General features: G+C 39.4%; 1 protein-coding gene across 3 annotated transcripts; it reads right to left on the bottom strand.

Moving 5' to 3' along the window:
• Positions 1-1031: 1031 nt before the first annotated feature.
• brca2 (BRCA2 DNA repair associated) lies at positions 1032-18844 on the bottom strand. 3 transcript variants are annotated; one of them, XM_034207123.1, is made up of 27 exons: positions 18706-18844; positions 17761-17862; positions 17369-17602; positions 17125-17185; positions 16905-16942; positions 16777-16805; positions 16545-16656; positions 16402-16457; positions 16035-16125; positions 15264-15914; positions 10801-15147; positions 10478-10576; positions 9168-9237; positions 8586-9076; positions 8305-8495; positions 8018-8205; positions 7735-7905; positions 7030-7402; positions 6785-6940; positions 6551-6698; positions 6254-6366; positions 5966-6164; positions 5706-5872; positions 5453-5591; positions 3537-3793; positions 1689-1832; positions 1032-1603 (listed from the first exon to the last, which is right to left on the bottom strand). In XM_034207123.1, exons 2-27 carry the CDS (start codon positions 17819-17821, stop codon positions 1241-1243), a joined length of 8949 nt encoding a protein of 2982 aa, XP_034063014.1. In that variant the 5' UTR covers positions 17822-17862; positions 18706-18844; the 3' UTR covers positions 1032-1240. The 3 variants fall into 3 exon arrangements, with proteins under 3 accessions (XP_034063014.1, XP_034063015.1, XP_034063016.1); XM_034207124.1 differs by lacking the exon at positions 1689-1832; XM_034207125.1 differs by lacking the exons at positions 1032-1603; positions 1689-1832 and having other exon boundaries at positions 3582-3793; positions 5683-5872.
• Positions 18845-20007: the final 1163 nt, after the last annotated feature.

The following is a 20007-nucleotide window of genomic DNA, read 5'->3' as shown; positions in this document are numbered from 1 at the left end:
CAGTCAGTCATTAAGTGCTATTAAAATGTTAATGTGCTACATATCCAAACAAACAAACAAAGTGTGCAATCCAATGAATGTTAATCTAACTGAGTTTTGATAGATAACATATCTCTTTTTCTTCTCTCAATTATTTTATTTCTATTGTGCACTCTAATCAATATTAATCAAACTATTGTTCGTTTATACATTTTAAGAATGGCGTTTATCTTTTTTGACAATGAGTTCTTATTTTATTTTATTTATTTGGGTCTAAAACAGATGATACAAATGTTTGTGTCAGTAAATGTGTACTAACCATAGACTGTATATACTAACAGAGGCGGGGGTGTGTGGAAATAACGGGGACAGAGCTGCTGTCAGACGATCAGCTGTGCAGCGTCATCACAAACGGACGTCGCTTCACGTGACGCTCCGGAGGAAAGGACGTCCCATTGCTCTTAAAACTCATTTCCCTGCTTCTCGTGGTTTCCTTGCGTCCCTCCATGCTTCCCTGGTGGGAGGGACTAAACGCAGGGAAACGACGGAAGTGAGGGAAGCAAGGATTTCATTTAACCGACCTGAGACGGGGCCCCTGAGTGTGACACAGCTAAAGGTCATCACTCAAAGATGGCCATTGTAATTATCTTATGCAGAATATAACATGGGGATCCTTTCAAAACTAAATATGTCTGGAAGTATAGACGCAATTATAATCAATGTTTTTGTTCAAGCTTTACAATAATCATATATTTTAGATTTGTATATCTACCTTTTTATAAAGTGAGTATTTGTTATTTAAATTTGTTGGGACTGATACAAACAAGAAACATTTTTGCACTTTTTGATACATTTGTCACAGTGGACACAGGCATTTTTAGGCAATTTAACCACTGTAAAATAACACATATGATTGTTAATGTGTTTAATATTGCATTTACCTTTATAGAAATATGTATTTTTATCATAGAATGTACTTGCATAAAGTCAGCCCTACTTTAATTATCCTCAAACAGTTTGAAACAGGGAATCATGGACCCGAACTACAGGAATGTACTTTTTAACTTTATATAATAAAAGTGCACTGAAGCATTAAGATCAGGATGAAGTGATTTTAGTAATCTGAAGAGACTTCTTCTCTTTAATGTCTCCAGTTAGTCAACAACAACAACCCCAGAATATGAGCATTATGTCGCCATAAGCCTTTAAAATCAGTAATTTGTACAGTTTTTGTATTCTTTTAAAAGTGGTGCCTGTGTACCTACAGTAGATCAGCAACATGTAAGTCCTGAGTGTCAATCATAGCTAGTTCCTCGTCATTCACCCACTCATCCTCCACTGGAGTTTCAACAGGTGTCTGAGCTGGAGTCTGTACAGTTTTTAAAGTGCTAGGTGTCCCAGTCCCAGACCTCCGAGGGGGGTTGAATGTCGTATTTACACATGGAGAAGCCACTGGGCCAAACGGGGAAAGAGGTGGGGGGGACGGGATACGAGACAGATAGTCCAGAGCTCTCCTCTTCTTCAGGCTGTTGGGGTCTTTCTCTGTGGAGCAGTTTGCTGCAGGAGGCTTCCTGCTGACAGGTGTGAAGGATCCAAGGCTTCGGACTGGCTGCTGAGATGTCACCTGCATAAAAAGGACACATTATTTGATCAATATATATAAGTTATTATGAGAGCAAATTAACCAAACAGCAAGGACATGAACTCACACTTGTGTATGTGTCCAGTCTTCTGACTGTTGTGAAAGCTGTGTTTCGTGTTTGCAGAGCTGGAGAAGAGAAGGAACTCGTGCCATCAGATTTCCCTAAATGTGAAAGCTTCTCCTCAGCAATTGTAAAGAAGCTATCCTGACCCTGAAAACACAAGATGGACCATTTTAATTCATAATTTTTTAATTTAACAAAACATGTATGTATCAAAAACCAAGGACATGGAGAAAAGTAAGGTAAACATACTATGTGGTTAAGGTCAGGGAAAAGATTACCAAAACAATTATTATCTGATCATAAGCATGCACCTGTGTGTTTAAAGAATAATCAAGTGTATCGAGTGTTTCTTTTGAAGTTTAAAATGAAAACAATGTATACAATACTTGTTAGAGGTCAATATGAGAGGCCACCAGTGGCGACTGGTCATTAGGGGCAGGTGGGGCACAGCCCCACCTAGTGTCAGCAGAAAGTATTAAAATAATAATTACAACAAAATGCAAAAAAGAAATTAAAATATATATAAAATATATTTTAAGATCATGTTTAATCATCTGATTTGTCTGTACATTGCTGTTTTAGTCTGTGTTCTTCTAATTAGTGTCTACAGTGTGTGCCTATTGAGCTATTTAGAGCCATGTGGGACAAAACCTGATCCTGCCCCTCCCTCTCACTGTCTAAGTGAACGGTGACTGTAAAAACTACACTGCGCATGCTCAGAATATTTTCCTATTTAATGTGTGTGGCAAAAAATAATGACCATAGGGGCATAGAGCTGCCATCCCCACCATACGTCATCTCACATAATTCAGAGCTGATTGGCTGTAAGTAACGTGTGCCGCGAAAAGTGTGGTGTGTGAAGAGCAGGTGAAGAGGAGGAGAGAGACGCGTCCTAAAACCAGGAAGTAAGCTGCGCATGGCTTCCCTCCACAAAAAAGCAATGATATTTCTCCATAGGATTATAGAAAATAGCTCAAAATAAGATCTGTGGGAAACGTACCTGTTAGATAAATGCACGTTTTGTTCAGCCGGATAATATTCACATGTCTATCCTACTTTTATAATTTTTGAATCATAAATCCATCATTTAGATTTATGATAGACTTTTGAAACTACAAGAAGATAAGGAGGACTTTTACAAAAAAGTAATAGAGATTTTTGTCCAGAAGGATAGGCAAATGGACTTCATCTTCAAGTCAAGGTAAGACCACAATTTTATTGAAAATGGGATCTTACTAAGAGAGAACAATTCAATATTTAAATGATACAATTTAATTTTTTGGGTATCCTTTTGTTGAACTGTCTGTTTAAAATTAATCGAAGCATCAGACTAAAGAGGCTTTTGAAAATAATATTATATTTTGATTTAGGTCAAAATATAATATTTGTAAACCTGAAGAGTCAGTGCCAGTGCCTCACCAGCCATGAACCTCACTGCAGAAGCTTATATATAGACATCTAAGTTTTTTGTGCCCCACCACTTTTGTACATATAGAAACGCCACTGGAGGCCACATTGGATAAACATTTTCAGTTTTCTAACATTTTCAACAAATGGATTTCAAATACTGTTACAGTACAATGTCTTTTAGAGGTTAAGTAAGTATGACAAACATTACTTGATATTTGAGAAACATCGCTATTCCTATTTAGCATTTCCATTTTCATCAACCATCACCTGCAGCTTAATTCAATGATAGCTAATGCATTAGTGATTTCGTCAAAGCATCAGACACTTTGGCTGTGAGAGCATCCAGCATTCAGCACACAAGGATTCTTAATTGAGAAAAAGGCAAACACAGTTTTGGACACATTTCAGCGGCTTCATAGGTCTGAGGATTTAGCACTGTACCTGGGCCAGTTTTCTGAGTTGGCAGAGAGATTTCTGCAGATGAACCTCTTTGGGGTTTGTGGAAAAGACGGTCAGATCTCCAGCGTACACAACAGGCGTGGGAGATGTGGACTGACCTCTCAGCTGCAGGTTGCTCAGAGCCAACAGAACATTTGGCTTTACCAAATCTTCCAAGCCAGACTGAGCAAAGCTGCTGAAACAGCGCACTTTGATAAAGTTCATTTCCCCATCAGTCAGATAAAATGCCGGAGAGAAACCTGTGTTCAAAAGCACAAACAATCATTTTATTTAGAAAGGAGTTACAGTGCCTTGCGAAAGTATTCACCCCCCTTGCCATTTTTCCTATTTTCTTGTATTAAAACCAAAAATAATATAATATTTTTGGGGGGATTTTATGGCAAGACCCCACACAAAGTCAGTCAAAATTGGTGAAGTGAAAGAAAAAAAGAGTAAGTTTTAAAACAGAAAGAAAAAATGTAAAACTGAAAAGTGGTGTGTGCATATGTATTCACCCCCTTTGCTATTTAGCCCAAACAAAGACCTTCAGAGTCACACAATTATTTAAATATTTAAATAATAGTGTGCAATCAAGTGCCTCATTATCTCTAATTATTATATTAATTAATTATTATTATACAACAACTGTTGTAGAAGGCCTCCGTCTTCCATACCACAGCAAGTGGCCTTTCTAAGCAAGAAAACGACACCATGAAGACTAAAGAGCTCTCCAAACAGGTCAGGGACAAAGTTGTGGAAAAGTATGAGACAGGGTTGGGTTATAAAAAAATCTCACAAACTTTGAACATCACGAAGCACAATTAAATCCATTATTGTAAAATGGAAAAAATATGCCACGACAACAAACCTGCCAAGAGAAGGCCGCCCACCAAAACTCTCACACCGTGCAAGGAGAGCATTGATCAGAGGCAACAAAGAGGCCGAGGATAACCCAGAAGGAGCTGGTAAGCTCCACAGCAGAGAGAGGAGAATCTGTACATAGGACCACAGCAAAAAAAATAAGAAAACATGTTTGGAGTTTGCCAAAAGGCATGTGGAAGATTCCCCAAACATGTGGAAGAAGGTCCTGTGGTCGGATGAGACTAAAATTGAACTTTTTGGCCATCAAGGTAAACGCTATGTCTGGCGCAAACCCAACACCTCTGATCCCCCTCAGAACACCATCCCCACAGTGAAGCAAGGTGGTGGCAGCATCATGTTGTGGGGATGTTTTCATCGGCAGGGACTGGGAAGCTGGTTTAATAGAAAGAGTGATGGATGGAGCTAATTACAGGGAACTACTTGAGGAAACTGTGTTTCAGTCTGCCAGAGATTTGAGGCGTGGGCAGAGGTTCACCTTCCAGCAGGACAATGACCCAAAGCATACTGCTAAAGCAACGCTAGAGTGGTTTAAGGGGAAACATGTAAACGTTTTGGAGTGGCCTAGTCAAAGCCCAGACCTTAATCCAATCGAAAATCTGTGGAATGACCTAAAGATGGCTGTACACGAGCGGAACCCATCTAACCTAAAGGAGCTGGGCAGTTTTGGCAAGAAGAATGGAAGCAAATCTCAGGGGAAAGATGTGCCAAGCTTATAGACACATACCCCAAGAGACTTGCAGCTGTTATTGCTGCAAAAGGTGGCCCTACAAAGTATTGACTTTGGGGGGGTGAATAGTTATGCACGCTCGTGTTTTCTCTTTTTCATTATTATTTCTTGTTTGTTTGACAATAAAAAAATGTTTTGCATCTTCAAAGTTACATATTGCATATTGTGTATATCAAATAATACAAACTCTCCAAAAATCTAATTAAATTAAATGTTTTAAAGCAATGAAACAAGAAAAATGCCAAGGGGGGAGAATACTTTTGCAAGGCACTGTACATCAGGAACAGTAAAGAAATAATAATTCACCTACCCTGTCCATCTACGATGCTGATGACATATCCTGTGAGATCAACTTCTCCACACTGCGGCTGCAGTTCTGTGTTTTGAAGATCCACAAAATGGGTAGAGACTCTCGGTTGAAAATGTGTTGATAACCATTCCTGAGAGACCTGAATGATACAACAAATATTAGGTCATATTAGTTATTTCCATCATCTATCTGACTTTATAAATACTTCATCTAGAAGTCCATATACCCACTGATACACTCTACAGTAGCCTACCGGGAGGTCCTGAAACTGTGTTTTCTTTGTCCCAGTCAGCTGAACAGTTGTGTTACCAACATGTTTCTTTCTGTCTGAAGTGGTGACATTATAGACTTTGTATCGACTGCCTTCCTTCAGTAAAGACTGAAGATCCGAGGAAGGTCGCCAAAAGTTCAGCTGGTAGACTACAAAACACAAAAACATTAGTATAAGAAAACAGTAGTAAATACATTAAAGCAACCAGTGTACATTTAAACTGAGAAAGAATGAAGACACACCCCTGCCAGGTTGGTCCATGAGGTCCGCGAGGCAGAGCCTCCACACAGGAGTGACGTCTCTCTTGGGACAGCTACCTTCGCTCTCCTCTGCATTTTCTAAAGCTTGTCTGAAGCGATCCTGCAGGTCAGCCTGCTTCTTTTCCATCAGAGAACATCTGTAGCTACGTAGAGTCTCCAACTGCTGTTCACTCAATTGAGCCTGGACATGCATGTGAAATAAGAGAGAAAGTCAATCTCTATTCATGACAGAAATTATTTTAATGATATGTTAAGTAAATGTCTTATCACCTCCAGATACGCTGGGTCATCCCCCACTGCTTCATACAGCTCCTCTCCATCTTGAAGACCTGCAATAATTTGACGACTGATTGTCCGTCTTCTACGCTGAGGTCTGCTATTACCTGTGGAGGACAATTTTATATTTGTTAGGCTTTTCCTGCCTTAACAAGTAGAGCTGAAGACAGACAGGAGAAGTGGTGAGAGAGAGATTGGATGCAGAGAGTACTCAGACATGGGACACATGCTCTACAACAAAACCTTTTCCATTTTAACCTGTCCATAACATGCTGGAAACATGATTCCTACCTTTGTCCTCCTTTTCAAATTCAGCTTGAATCTTAGCAAACAGGATCTCCATAGCTTTTTGTTTGTTGCTGTCGTGTTGCCTCGCCTCCTTCTCTTCTGCACGAACAGAGCGAAACACAGCCCCTCCATCTGTTTTCCTCTCCATCCACTGGAAGAATTTGCATACAGTCAAAAGCATATAACATAACTTCCAGAAATAACAGAAACAATATATCAATGCAAGACCACACGCACCTGTATGGGGTAGCTTCTCAGGATAATAATGTCCACACATCCTACCGGTCCTCCATTGCTGTACAAACTGGAGATAGGAAGCAGGAATGGCCGTGGATCCTTGTGAAATCCCAGTTTAGTATCCCATCGTGCGGGACGGCTGCTGTTGGCACATATCTAAACACAAAAACAATTAATTATCCAAATGCTTGTTATTTGGCATCCTTGTGGAGATAGAATAGCGTTTGGCCCCCCTCTTGAAGTACCTTTAACATGAGAGATTCAGGTGCCTCCAGAGGAGAGCAAGCATCCTGTGATCCCACCAGCTGAGCCCCGTGGATGATCAGCTTCCCCCCCACAGCCACTCGACCTTTGTGGAGCATGGCAGTCAAAGGTTCATCCAGCTGGGCTTTAATGGCGTACCATCCATCTGTCAGCCACACAACTGCAGATGGGTTTTCAACCTTGGCTTCAGCATCTGGAGGAGTCTTGGTGTCACTGAAACTCTGTCGGTTTGTGGAGTGGCCCCTGGAGACGACCCCGCACACACACAGGACCAGGGTTTTGGCTGATGTGTCGTCCTTTTCCATGATCTTTCTCAGAGCCGGTCTGCGGCTGTGGTCCACCTCTACATCATATCTGATACACATAACAATTCATAACAGGCAACACAAATGTAATACATGTTAAATGTAAACATTTAATTAATATCAACAAATTATCCTTTGTGTATTTAATTAAATGTGGTAGGAAAACAATTCTGCTCATCTCTTTTTGCTTATTTATTTATAAAGCTAAATAAATGGAGTCTTTAAATCTGACACAAAACAGAAGTAGGTGATAAATAATTAAGCCGTCTTAGTAATTTAGGTGTCATATTTTTCCACATTTCGCATTAATATGCTTGGATATCTTACTAAGCGCACATCTAAATAACATAAACTAAAGAAGAACATTGAACAGAATCCCACCTGTACTTCAGTTGAAGGAGAAGCTGCTCTGGAGTGAGACAGAGACTGCCCATTGATTCTGGAAATGATCTTTCCATGGAGGCTTGCTTCCACACAATCCATCGGTAGTGATTGTACGCCCACGCCTCACTCATTAGTTTAGGATCAACACCAGGTGTGTCACATAACGCTCTGTGGACAGTGCAGAGCAAGAGGATATTCAGGCTTTATTGCAAATTCCAAAACACACCTTGTTTCTCCAAAAATATGTTCAACTTTGATTTAAACTAAAGTTCAATAATACCTATAAAACTCTTCTTTCCCTGCAGTCCCGTCCTTGCTGGGGACTAGCCATCCTCCATCCGCAAGCTGCACACCACCTCCTTCTATTAATGCTTCCCGTCTGATGAACTGCTGTAAATTGAAGCGGAAGGATTCTGCAGTCTCACTGGTGATCTCACACACGTGCTGATGAACTCCATGTCCATACAGCTGAAAAACAAGAACAAGTCAAATTGCTGTTTACATGGAAGTGATCTCATTTATAAACAAAAACAACAAAATCCTTTTACAAAACACTTCTGGCCTTGCCTGCTTTTGGGTGTATATTGCAGGAGGCTTTCCATTTACTGCAGCTTTTAACGGTATTCTCGACCCCCCTGAGGTTTTGGTAAGAAACAAACTTCCCGGCAAAGGTCGAATGGTCTGGCGCTTCTTTTTCCTGATCCTCATATCTTGCACATCTCGTGCCAGCTCAACATTAGGAAAATTCTGAAATATGTCTGTAGACCAAAAAAAAAACATTGACCCATGTTATGTAGATTTAAGTACAGTTAATCATGTTGACATTAATAATTCATCATCTACTGCACCTTGGCTTGGGGACAATATATCTTCCACTTGTGACGCCTCGGCAGAAGAGTCCTCTGATCCACAGCCCACAGCAACGTTTTGACCATTAAGACTTATATTTGTAGTGCCAGCCAAGGACACCGTCTGAATGTCTTCTTTGCTTTTATTACCAGTTACATCTGTAGTGCTCTGTGTTTTTTTAGCGGTTGGCACAAAAGTGTTGCTGCAGAAGGGCGTTACAAAGAGATGGAGGTTATTATCTTCCTCCTCTTGTGGTTTAGAGGAGCTCTCTTGGACAATAGTTCTTTGTTTTTTGAATGGAGGAACAAATGCAGAAGGTGTTCCTTGGTTGACCTTGAGCACTCCATTCTTGTGACTCTCTGTCTTTGCATTCCTGAGGAATGGAGGAACAAACGCTGGCATCTTGGGATGTGATGATCTGCTGTCTCCTGGGATTGATGGCTGTGTTGGTGTCATCTTTTGCAATCTGGTTTCAATATCGTTTTTTCCACTTCCGAAAGACAAAATATACATTACAAAAAGTCGACTACTTTTTTTCAGCTGCTTGAAAACATGGACAAACAATTTAAAAGGCAACTTACCCAGGTGGCTTTGTAATGTTTGGATGGAGAGAGACGCTGTATTTAAAAACCCTTCGGTCTTTCATTACACCTACAAAATAAAACCAAGAGTTAATATACAAGACAAAATATGTATTCTTGACGAGACACGGCAGGCAAAAACATTGTTTTTCAAGTACTGGTCAATTTTGAGATTTTGTGCTATTTTGATTCTATAACATGTTTTCTTTCAGGCTTTTGGAAGGAAAACGTACAAAATACACATAAGTGTCTATTTTACTATAGTTTGTCTATTTGCATCTGTAGATTTCTCCTAAATTCACCAAAAGTTAGCATTCTAACGTAACATAAAGTACCGCGACCGTTGTTTGCACCATGTCAACAGAGATATCGTTGGAAAGCTGTGTCTCTCCTGCACAATGATCTCATCAGATCCAAATATGGTCATTTCCTTTGTATCAGCAACCAATCGTGAAAGCACAAAGGGGTCTTAAACCAAGAAACGAAATCTCATTGGCTGGTGTCAATTTCTGACCACGTGATTCGTTCAGATGCGTCACGTGGTGTTCTAAAACACTTACTGGTTAGCTTTCCGCTAGAAATTGAAATCTCAAAATGGCAAAAGAACAGCGAAAAAAACTTTCACAGAGAAGACGACAACAATTGTCACTTGCACGAAGCAAGGTTATACAAAAAACAAATGACCCCGAACATGAAATACCTTCACGGAGTGCGTCGATGCGCAAGCTGTCATCCAAAGAACAGGAGGGTTTAGCTAGCGCCTCACTGCAATCTTTAAAGGTAGTTTTCTCAAAATGAGTTTTTTCTCCTACTCTGAGTTCGAAATTTCAACTTCAGTAGCACGTAGATACACCAAACCTTCCAGTTATATTCCTATCAATATTATGAAGGCTTTTACAGAAGGGTTTGTTCATAGATCATTCATAGCCTGAATTATACAACATTGTATACCTAAAAACATGGCGAAAATTGATATTTTAGGGCTGTTGACAGTATTTTCTGATTTATAGAATGATAAAAAGAGATATCCAATATCCCTTCTGTAAAAGAAATAGATGCTAATATGACTACAAAATGAAACAAGAATGTTGAACCTGGCTTTATCCAAAGTTCAGATTTCGATTCCTGAAATGTGTTAAAATATGTGCATATTTAATGAGATAATGGGTAATTTGCATATTTAAACATGCTATTTCAGAAACTTGTAATACAAAAGACAATTGCCTTATTGTAAGTAATTAACTGGAGAAATTTCTGGTTGATACCTTTAAGTTAAAAAAAGATAACTTGTTACAGTGCTACTGGTTTACCTTTTGGACAACTTGTCTCCGGACAGAGTGTTGAACCTTTGGGATCATCAACAGTCCTGTCGAATTCTTCCAGTAATCGCCTTTTCAGGGGAGGCTGACCTAGAATATTCAAAACAGCATGGCAACCTTTTATGTAAAATAGTCATTTTTGTGACATATAGTCACAGATTAATGTTTGCAATCTACTAGCATTTAGTTAGGAAGTCATAATTTATAAATAATGGATATTTTGCAATATGGGAACAATGTATTTTATGTATCAAATTAAGAATAAATAGTCAATACTTCAAAGTTGCATCATCTAAAACAACTAAAACACTTACCAGCTATATCTGAGTCCTCTACTGATCTTTTCCCTGTTCCTTTTCGCTCTGCAGATCTGAAGCTGGATTTTGGGTTTTCTTGCAGTGGCATGTTTTCTAAAGTCATTGAGAGACTTTGGCCAGCTAGACTTTCATCATCTAACAAAGCTTTAGTGCAGTCCAGAGCTTCCTGGGCGAAAAACTTCTGCTGGGTTTCAGTGCAGCCACTTAGGTGAAGTGACTGAGCATTTAAAACAGAAGACTCTTGTGGCCTTTTGACCATACATCCCTTGCTGTTACTTGTCCGATTTGTTTCATAGTCCAAACCAATGGACATTTCCTCTTCAGGGCTGTCATGGAGGTTGCCAGCCGATGCTGGGCTAGTTGTGCCTTTTAACTGAAATGTATCTGTATGTGCCTCGTCTTGAAAAGAAATGCAATCAGGTAGACTTGGATTTCGAAGAGATTCATTTTCTTGCTCAGGATTTTGCAAAGAGGTTGAGGATTTGAATACCAGCGGGCCACAAAACCCAGTAGGCATGTCCTTGCCACTGTCTGTTGAAGGCTTACATGTTTGTTTCACATCAATAACCTTTGATGGATCTGGTTTATTAGTGTCCTGAGGGCATGTCGAGTATGAGTTTGAAGAATGACACTTCCCATCAGCTTCTTCTGCTAAAAGGTTTTGGGCTTTCAATAGATTTTTCCGTGACACATTGACTTTTGTTCCCCCTGCAGTTGTAAAACCACAATGAATTTTCTCTGGTTTTTCATCATGGCCTTGTTGCTTATCACTGTTCCTTGTGTCTGAAACAGCTGGGATCTCTGTACTGAAACTGATGTCACTGAAGAGAGCCCTTGCCTTCTGGAGGGCCTCAGAAGAAAATGCCACTGACTTACCACTGGCTGCAAGAAATCCATTACTCCTGGGTGGCGGCCAAGGAACTGGAGGCTTGCAATGTTCTGGTGTATCCTCAACTCCTTCACAGTCACTTAACAGAGTTGTTGCCTTCTTTAGTGCTGAAGATGAAATGGTAACCCCTTTGCCACTGGCTGTCTGAAATCCACCGTTCATTGGTAGAAAAGTTCCTTCTTTCTGTTTGTTTGTGTCCTCAAATATAGCACTTTCGTTGAAAAGAGACTTCGCTTTTGTCATCGAGCTATCAGACACGGATACTTTTTTGCCACTGGCTGTACAGAATCCACCACCTTTGCCCAATCCATTGACTGCAGAGGAACTAATGTTCTTTGAAGTTGTGCACAATGCAGGAGAAAGCGGCTTTGACATCAAAGATGGGTTTCCATGTAAAGAAGCAACTTCGATAGAATCCAGTGTTTTCTTAAAATCGTCTTTGTGAGTCTCAACATCATGAGGATGTTGCATCTTTTCATGGTTCACAACTAATGGCAGATTTTGAATTCTAGGTTCTTCAGAAATGTTTATGGTCATTTTTTCATCTTGTTTAAAATGTGAAAGGTTTTTCTTCTTGCTGCTGCTTCCACTCACAGGTTCTATACTTCTCTTTTGTTTTACTGGCCTGCCATTGTTTCTATTCATAAAGTCACAGTCCTTGAATAAAGTATCTGCCTCTTGCATTGCTCTTGTTGAAATAGGACCATCATTAAATTCTGTCAAGAGGTGTTTTGCTTTTAATAGATTTGTATGTGAAACATGGACTTTAGCTCCCCCTGCAGTTGTAAAACCACAATGCATTTCTTTTGTATTTTCAGCATTGCCTTGTTTATTTTCTCTATTCATGGTGTCTGAAACAGCTGGGATCTCTGTACTGAAACTGACGTCACTGAAGAGAGCTTTTGCCTTCTGGATGGCCTCATAAGAAAATGCCACTGGCTTACTGCCGCCTGCAGGAAATCCACTCTTCCCAAGTTGTGGACCAGGAACTGGCATCGTTGAACGTGCTGGTGTCACATTGATTTCATCTACAACTTCATCACATTCACTCAACAACATTTTTGCTTTCTTGAGAGCTGTAGATGAAATGGCCACTCCTTTGCCACTGGCTGTCTGAAATCCACAATTTTTAGGGGCTGTAACCTGAATATGATTGTTGGTGAGATGACCTGTTCTTAAAGCATCTCCTTGTTGTTTCAGTTGTTGGTTTGCGTCCTCAAGAGGATTCATTTCATTCAAAAGGGACTCTGCTTTTTTCAGTGCATCAGCTGACATAGATACCTTCTTTCCACTGGCTGTAAAAAATCCAACATCGTTGCTGGATTTATTGATGGCAGAGGAGCCAGTACTCGTAGATGTTGTGCATGAAAGAGATGAAAGTGCCTTTGCAGTCGAAGGGTTTTCATGGAAAGGGGCATAATCTCCAAAAGACGGTGCGTTCTTAAAACCAACATTTAGAATCTTTACATTTTGTTGTACATCTGTATGGGGTGCAGCTGGTCCAGCATTCACATGCTCAGGGTTATTGATCAGTTCTTCAGGAACAGTTACTTTTATCCCTTTACAATTTAGAAGGGTCTCGTTATGACTGACACTTCCAGGCAACGGTACAGTGCTCTTCTGATGTTTTACTGATAGGCCATCATTAAAGTCCATAGTGTCTTCGAAGAAAACATCTGCCTCCTGCTGACTCCTAGCTTTTGCTGTGATAGTAATCCCTTTCCCACAGGCCATTTGGAACCCACGTTGAGACGTGGTGTCCATCTTGATGTTTTCAAAACTTTGTGCAGCATTTTCATCTCTTATGCTTGTGACCAGTTTTTCTGAACAGACAGACTCCTTCAACTTATCATGCAAAGATGAATCCTTGCGATTGTCCACAGTAGTCTTGTGCTGTGTCCTAGGATCCCGTCTCAGCTTGTCTGGTGAGGTTTGACTTGTCACAAGATTCTCCTCTAAATCTGCAAACAAAGCCCTAGCTTTGCTCAAACACTTTTTTGAAACTTTCAAATTGTTTCCTCCTGCAGTCTTAAATCCCACACCAAGTAAAGGGTTGTTGTTCTCCAGCTTGCTTGTGTCCGTGAGCAGGGCTCTGTCAAGGGTTTTGTGATCAGTTGAAAGAATAAGCCTTGGGCCTTTAGTGGTAGACGCAACTTCAGTCGAGGAGTTTTCATTTTTGATTGCACTGGACAATAAAAGACCTGTGGATTTACTTGTAATGTTGGGTGTATAACCATTTGTTTTACTATCTGGAACTAAGTCCCTTTTTTCATACATTACTGTTACCGCCAGATGCTTTTCTTCTGAACTAAAACTGTCATCAAAATCTATACCTGAAAGTGAATCAGGGTCAAATTCTTTCTCAACTTTTTTGGGAGAGGTAGTTTTATCTTGACTGTGTTGTTTCACCTTTGCAGTTTTAAACTGTGTAAATTCAAACTGGCTATCTGCTTCTTCCAAGAGAGTGCAAAGCTCAGTCACATCAGCTTTTTGTGAAGCTGTTAACTGGCAACTGATATCCTCTTTTGTTTCACTTGAAGAAGTTGGGTTGTTTGAGTTGGTGGTTGGATTTTTCACTGATCCACAACTCATTTCTTTCTTATTGTCAAGGACACACTTGCTGGGCTGGTCACATTGCGTTTTTTCCCCCTCAGTTTCTTCAAATAGATGCTTGGCTCTCTGTAGGTTGGCTAAGGAAATGTGTATCCCTTTATTTGAAGATGTTTTAAATCCTGATGCATGCACGGAAGGAAGAGAAACTGTGGTTTTCTCTGGCAGACTGCTACAAGCTTGACCATTAAAGGGAATGCCATAAGTGATATCCTCAGTTCCTTTTGCCCCGCTGGGTAGTTGTGCTGATGTACTCTCTGTGTGCAACTTAATTGCTCTGCCAGGAACCAGTGTCTGGCTTTCCTTGGTTGCACTGGACAGCTTGGCATCCATTTCAGTTTCTTGTAAAACATCCTTGTCATTTCCTTTATTTGTAGATGTGAAAGGAGGGATCTTGCCGATATCAGATGTAAAACCAGGCATCGGTTTACTTTGATCATTAATCTCTGAGCTAGGATGAACAAATGATGATGCAGTAATGCGAGTGAAATCTGTATACTGGAATCCACTGTCACTGTCACCATCACAGTCATGGTGAAGTTTTGCTTGTATTGCTTTCTGTTTAGCTCGTTTCACAGCTGACAGACAAGCTGATGGAGAGAAGCCATTTCCAGGAGTATCCTCTGCTACTTTACTCAGTTTACGGGGGTCTGACGATTGACTGAAGTCTTGTGCAAATTCTTTGCAAAGCTGCGACATGTCAAGATCCTGGACTTTTGCTTGTACAGAGGGAGGAAGAATATCTTCAGCGAGATTTCCCCATTTTTGCATCTCATTCTTTCCCATGCTGCAATAGTATGCTTCATCTTGGGATTTCCCCGACTGTGTCACATTTACTTTGTTTCCTGAAATGAAAACATTATGATTAAAACATAAAAATGTATTCATTATAGAATACATATTTGTTTTGTTTTTAGAGAATATATTTTGTGGCACTATTAATACATGAGAAATGTGTTACCATAATCTGGAATCACTGGGGATGAGTCAATCTTCTGAGTCCGTTTTCCTTCTCCGTGAACTTGTGGTTTTGAAGTCCCAACAGTGTAAATAAATGTCCTCTTTTTCTTAGTAAATCCAGAGTCTGTAAGTTTCAACAAAGGCCTGACTAGCTGGCCAGAATGACTCCGCAGTTCTTCTGTTAAAATAATGTTTCCCACTTGCGTAGCGGGAGTACTATCATAGCAAGAAGCCTCCACAGTAGAAGGTGGAATTTCAGATAAACTCAACGGAGACCACTGGGTAATTCCAACATCTCCAGTTTTTACAGGTGGTGATGAAGGAAGTCTGCCAGGTTCCTGATCAGCTGTTCTCTGTTTATCGTTTGTTGATGAGATGTCTGTAGAGCAGCAGCCATGTTCTCTGGTTGGAATGATTTGCTTTCTTTTGATTCTTTCCGATTTGACTTTTCTCAGTGCTGAACTACTGTTACTGAAAAATATAGAGAGAACATGTTCAGCTCCATTAAGAACACTTGCTTCTGTTTTGCGAATATCTCCATCCTCAATAGCATCTGGTAGCTTCTGTTTCCAACCACTGTCACTTAGATTCAGTGAACTCTGAGGGGAGTGGTGGGACTCTGGATCCAGACCAGCCACAGGAGAAACAACACCTGTTGATAATAAAGCAGCCATCATTATGCATCTAATGTAATATCTGTTGCCATTCATAGTCATGTTATTGATAGATAGTGTACCATCTTGGATGCAAGATGTAAAGGAAATCACAGTACCTTGAGCAACGGAAGGTATACCATTGTTTTTGGGTGACACCACTTCAACTTTAGATAGATTTGAAAGAGAAGGGAAAAGCTTCCGTACAAACTAAGAAAAACAAGATATAAAAACAGAGATTTAGAAGCCATTTCAAATGCCACACCTGCAATCTCTTGTCTAAACTTTTAAGTGAGAGCTGGATAGCAATCCTTTAAATAAATATAAATTAAATGTGCAAATCTTCTGCCATTTTCTTCCTCTTGATTCCTCAAATGACGTTATGTCAATAAACAGAATTCTGTCTTTTATAGATGATAACGTGAAAATTATGTAAGAAGGCTTGGAGAGATATCTTGGCCTGTTGGGGCTGCACGGAGTACTCACAACCACATCTTGTTCTGCAGAAACACCTACTGGACAGGGACTCTCGTCAGCTTTTGCTATAACATTGAGAAGACAATGATTAGTTAACAAACAAATACATTTATTTGTTATATTTTAGACAAACAATTGAGTAATTTGCTTACTTAAAATGAGGGTGGATGCTTCTGCTGGTGGGGTATTCAGAGAACTGGTCCATAAAATATCAGAATGAATCTGTACTCTGAGACCTTCAGATATATGCTTGCTGTAGCTGACCTGTAACATTCAGAAAATAGTATAAATAGGGGAAAGCCTAATGTATTCCATAATGCCACATTCATGTAGTTACATTTGCTGAATGACAGTTAACATCAGTGTTAGAAGCATTACACGTACTGGGGATTCGTGTGGGGTATGAAGTGGATCTGTACAGATGGCAAAAGCAAAACAATTATCAGTGATGATTCAATCTTTTTTTCAAATGTAATTAAAACGGATGAAATACAGAGACATTTGTAGCTCACCAAATCTCTGGTATCTTCCATTTCTAGCACCTGGGTCCCTATAAAGAACACATAGAAATCAAAAACTGCCAACAGCTGTGACAATAAAAGTAACAAAATGATCTTTAAAATAGCACTATTTAGAATGCCTACACACATTAAAATAATGACTTTGCCATTTGGAATATATTAAACATATACTTCTTAAAACCATATAGCAAGCAGAAATTATTGCACCCACCACTTTGACATCTGAAACAAACAAGGACTTTGTGTTGTCGTCCATGGCAATGTTTCTCTTTCTAGGAAATACAAGGAATTATTTTTAAGATAAAACATCAAGAAAGTGTATCATGCAGTCATGAGTAGGTAACAACAATTAACAACAACTCATTTAACATGATATGCACGGACATCCTGTATGAGCTAACGGAATATGCTATACATTTAGATTCATGCATACATCATCTTTTTTCAGACATTACCTTGTTCACCGGTGAAAGAATGGTCATCCCCAGTTTCAGGTGACACAACTCGAATGCGTCTGAAAGCTTTTGGGGTTGAAAACAGCTGACTCTCTACTGCACTTTTGTCCAAAGGTGTTTTAAAGTTTCCTTCTTGATTGGCACACAGGTCATCTTGATCATAAAAATGTCCCTCGTTGGTGAACGTTTGAGCTGCCAGGGACTCAAACCAATCGGGGTCCAGAGGGCCCAGCTCTAGATTGAGAAATTAGAAATAGTTTATATGATAGAAATAGTGTTCACAACCTCCAATATAAATAACATTATGTTTGTCTTTTGTAATTGCACAAAAAAAAGCCTAATATTTTCAAGTGTCATTTTGATAAAAAAGGCAACGTCTACTATTGTCTTACCTTTCCAGATTTCATCTTTGTATGTGTCGTAAATGTGTTTAGAGGGTAACGTTAACTCCATTCCAGTTGATTTATGTGATTCCTAAAGTTTGTCATGTGGCACTGAGAAAAACAAAGATTGAATCATGACAGAAGTTAAAAAACAGCAACTTCATCAAACATCGAAGTGAACCTTAGCGAGCTTTAAGCTGGTGTATGATTTCCGGGTACTTTCCTAGAGCATTTTTATTTTATGCTACTCTATACAGTACTTATACTCCACTGCAGTTTGGAAGCAAATATGTTTAATTTGCTTAGCTCTTTACTGCACTGCATTTATTTGACAATATTAGTTACTATCTAGATTCAGATTATTTGCTAATACTAAATATAAATGAACTAAGAAATAAACAATAGACAATTATAGGTTTAAATATCCAGCAGCAGTGTATAAAGTAATGAAAATTATCTCCACGTTTACCAGCTGTGATGAACACATTGGGATATTAAGCGTGACATGTAAGTGACATGTAATTAAGCACAATAAGTCATTTTGGTACTTTAAGTATATTTTGATACCAATACTTTTGTACTTTTACGTAAGATCTTAAATGCAAGACTTTTTCTTGTAACATAGTATTTCTACACAGTAGTATTTCTACTTTTACTAGAGTAAAATATCTGAGAACTTCTTACTCATCTACTGAATTATGAGATGTATTCTACAGTCTGAGCACGGCCAGCTTTGCATTAGCTGCTATTCAGCTATCTTACGTCAATGCCAGTACTTAGGACTGATAATAGATGTCGATATTGTAGCGTTGACTTAAGTTAGACTTAGGTTACAATGTCTAAAAAACACTGAGGTGAACTTATATTGACTGCTAGCGTTACTCTTTCACAAAAACACACCAGACGTCAAAGTACGTTACATTAATATTTTAAGTTAACGTTATTTCTACCTACCATGTCAGCGTGTGTTGACTGTCATGTCTCGACGTGGCTATTGACACAATGCTGACAACAAAACATAAAACCACCATATAAGAAAGCTTTACAGAAAGTATCAGAGCTAGCTAGGTTGTGCCAGCCATGGCGCTGGTGTGCTGTTTCAAAATCAAACCTCGCGCGTCCAACACCGGAAGTCAGTCCGATTTCAAAATAAGAGTCATGTATAAATCGGTGGATACAAACAGTTACAATCATTATTTTTACTTTACAACGAAGGGGAGACACTGGTTAAACATTGGTTGACGATAATAATTTAGGAACCATTAATAAACTACCGTTTGAATGACCCAGCCAAATTCCTTTGTATTTAAAACATATGTTTATCCTACCTGTCTAGTGTCCAATTAAAAAAAAATATATTGTTGTCCTACTTGTCCAGTTTATCAATCCATGGTCCAGTGTAGTAATACAGTGCTGCATAGAGAGGCGAAGTCCCTCCCCTTCCGAAAGCCTCCATGGGACCCCGGAAGCGGAAAATTATACATTGAAGTCAATGGAGAGAGAAAGGTTATCTTTTGATCCCGTTTGAATTGTGCCACGAATGACACATATGATGTTTGTCAATTTAAAAGAACATTTTGCAAGTCAAAAAAATAAAAATGTGTCGTAAAACTGTGAAGTTACACATTTTTTCGTGTGAAACCGCTCAGTGAACTACAGGTCTCTCGTCTCGCACAATACGCGTCACCAACATAAAGATGGCCGTCACGTTAGCACATTTCACCACATTCTTTCAGAATGAGAATAAAAGTATTTTACGAGGTGAAAATCACTACAAGTCTGGGCACGTTGAGAGCTGTACCTATATGAAAGGGGAGTTAGTCGGTTCTGTAAGAGCCAGCATGCAGGACCGGCTTTACAAGGTTTCGGTGAGTAATATGAGTGCAATGTGTAACGTTAATGTCAGCTAGCTAACATTAGCTAACAAGGTACACTAACGTGTTTTGTTTTAGCAACTAGTTTTCTCCTTAAGAACTTCGTGGTCTCTGTGTATGCTGTGGATAACATTAGTGTTCACAAGAACAAGGTACACTCCCGTGTTTTGTTTTAGTTGCTCTTCAGATTGAAGCGGCCAGTTTTATATCGACTATACTGTATGTGTGATCTCCTTTTTCTCGTTGTGTCATTTGAGTTTATTTGCTGTGTGTCGATTCAAGGATTTTGGTTATCTAGTCACAGCTGTGTGTGACTCCCTCTGGTACACCGGTATGTGTTTTCCTAATGTAGAGAGCATTGATTAATTAATAAACTACACAC

Source organism: Gymnodraco acuticeps, unplaced genomic scaffold (genome assembly GCF_902827175.1).
Source record: "Gymnodraco acuticeps unplaced genomic scaffold, fGymAcu1.1, whole genome shotgun sequence".
Lineage (NCBI taxonomy): Eukaryota > Metazoa > Chordata > Actinopteri > Perciformes > Bathydraconidae > Gymnodraco > Gymnodraco acuticeps.
Note: the sequence above shows the minus strand (reverse complement) of the source record. Positions and strands in the feature narration are given on the sequence as shown.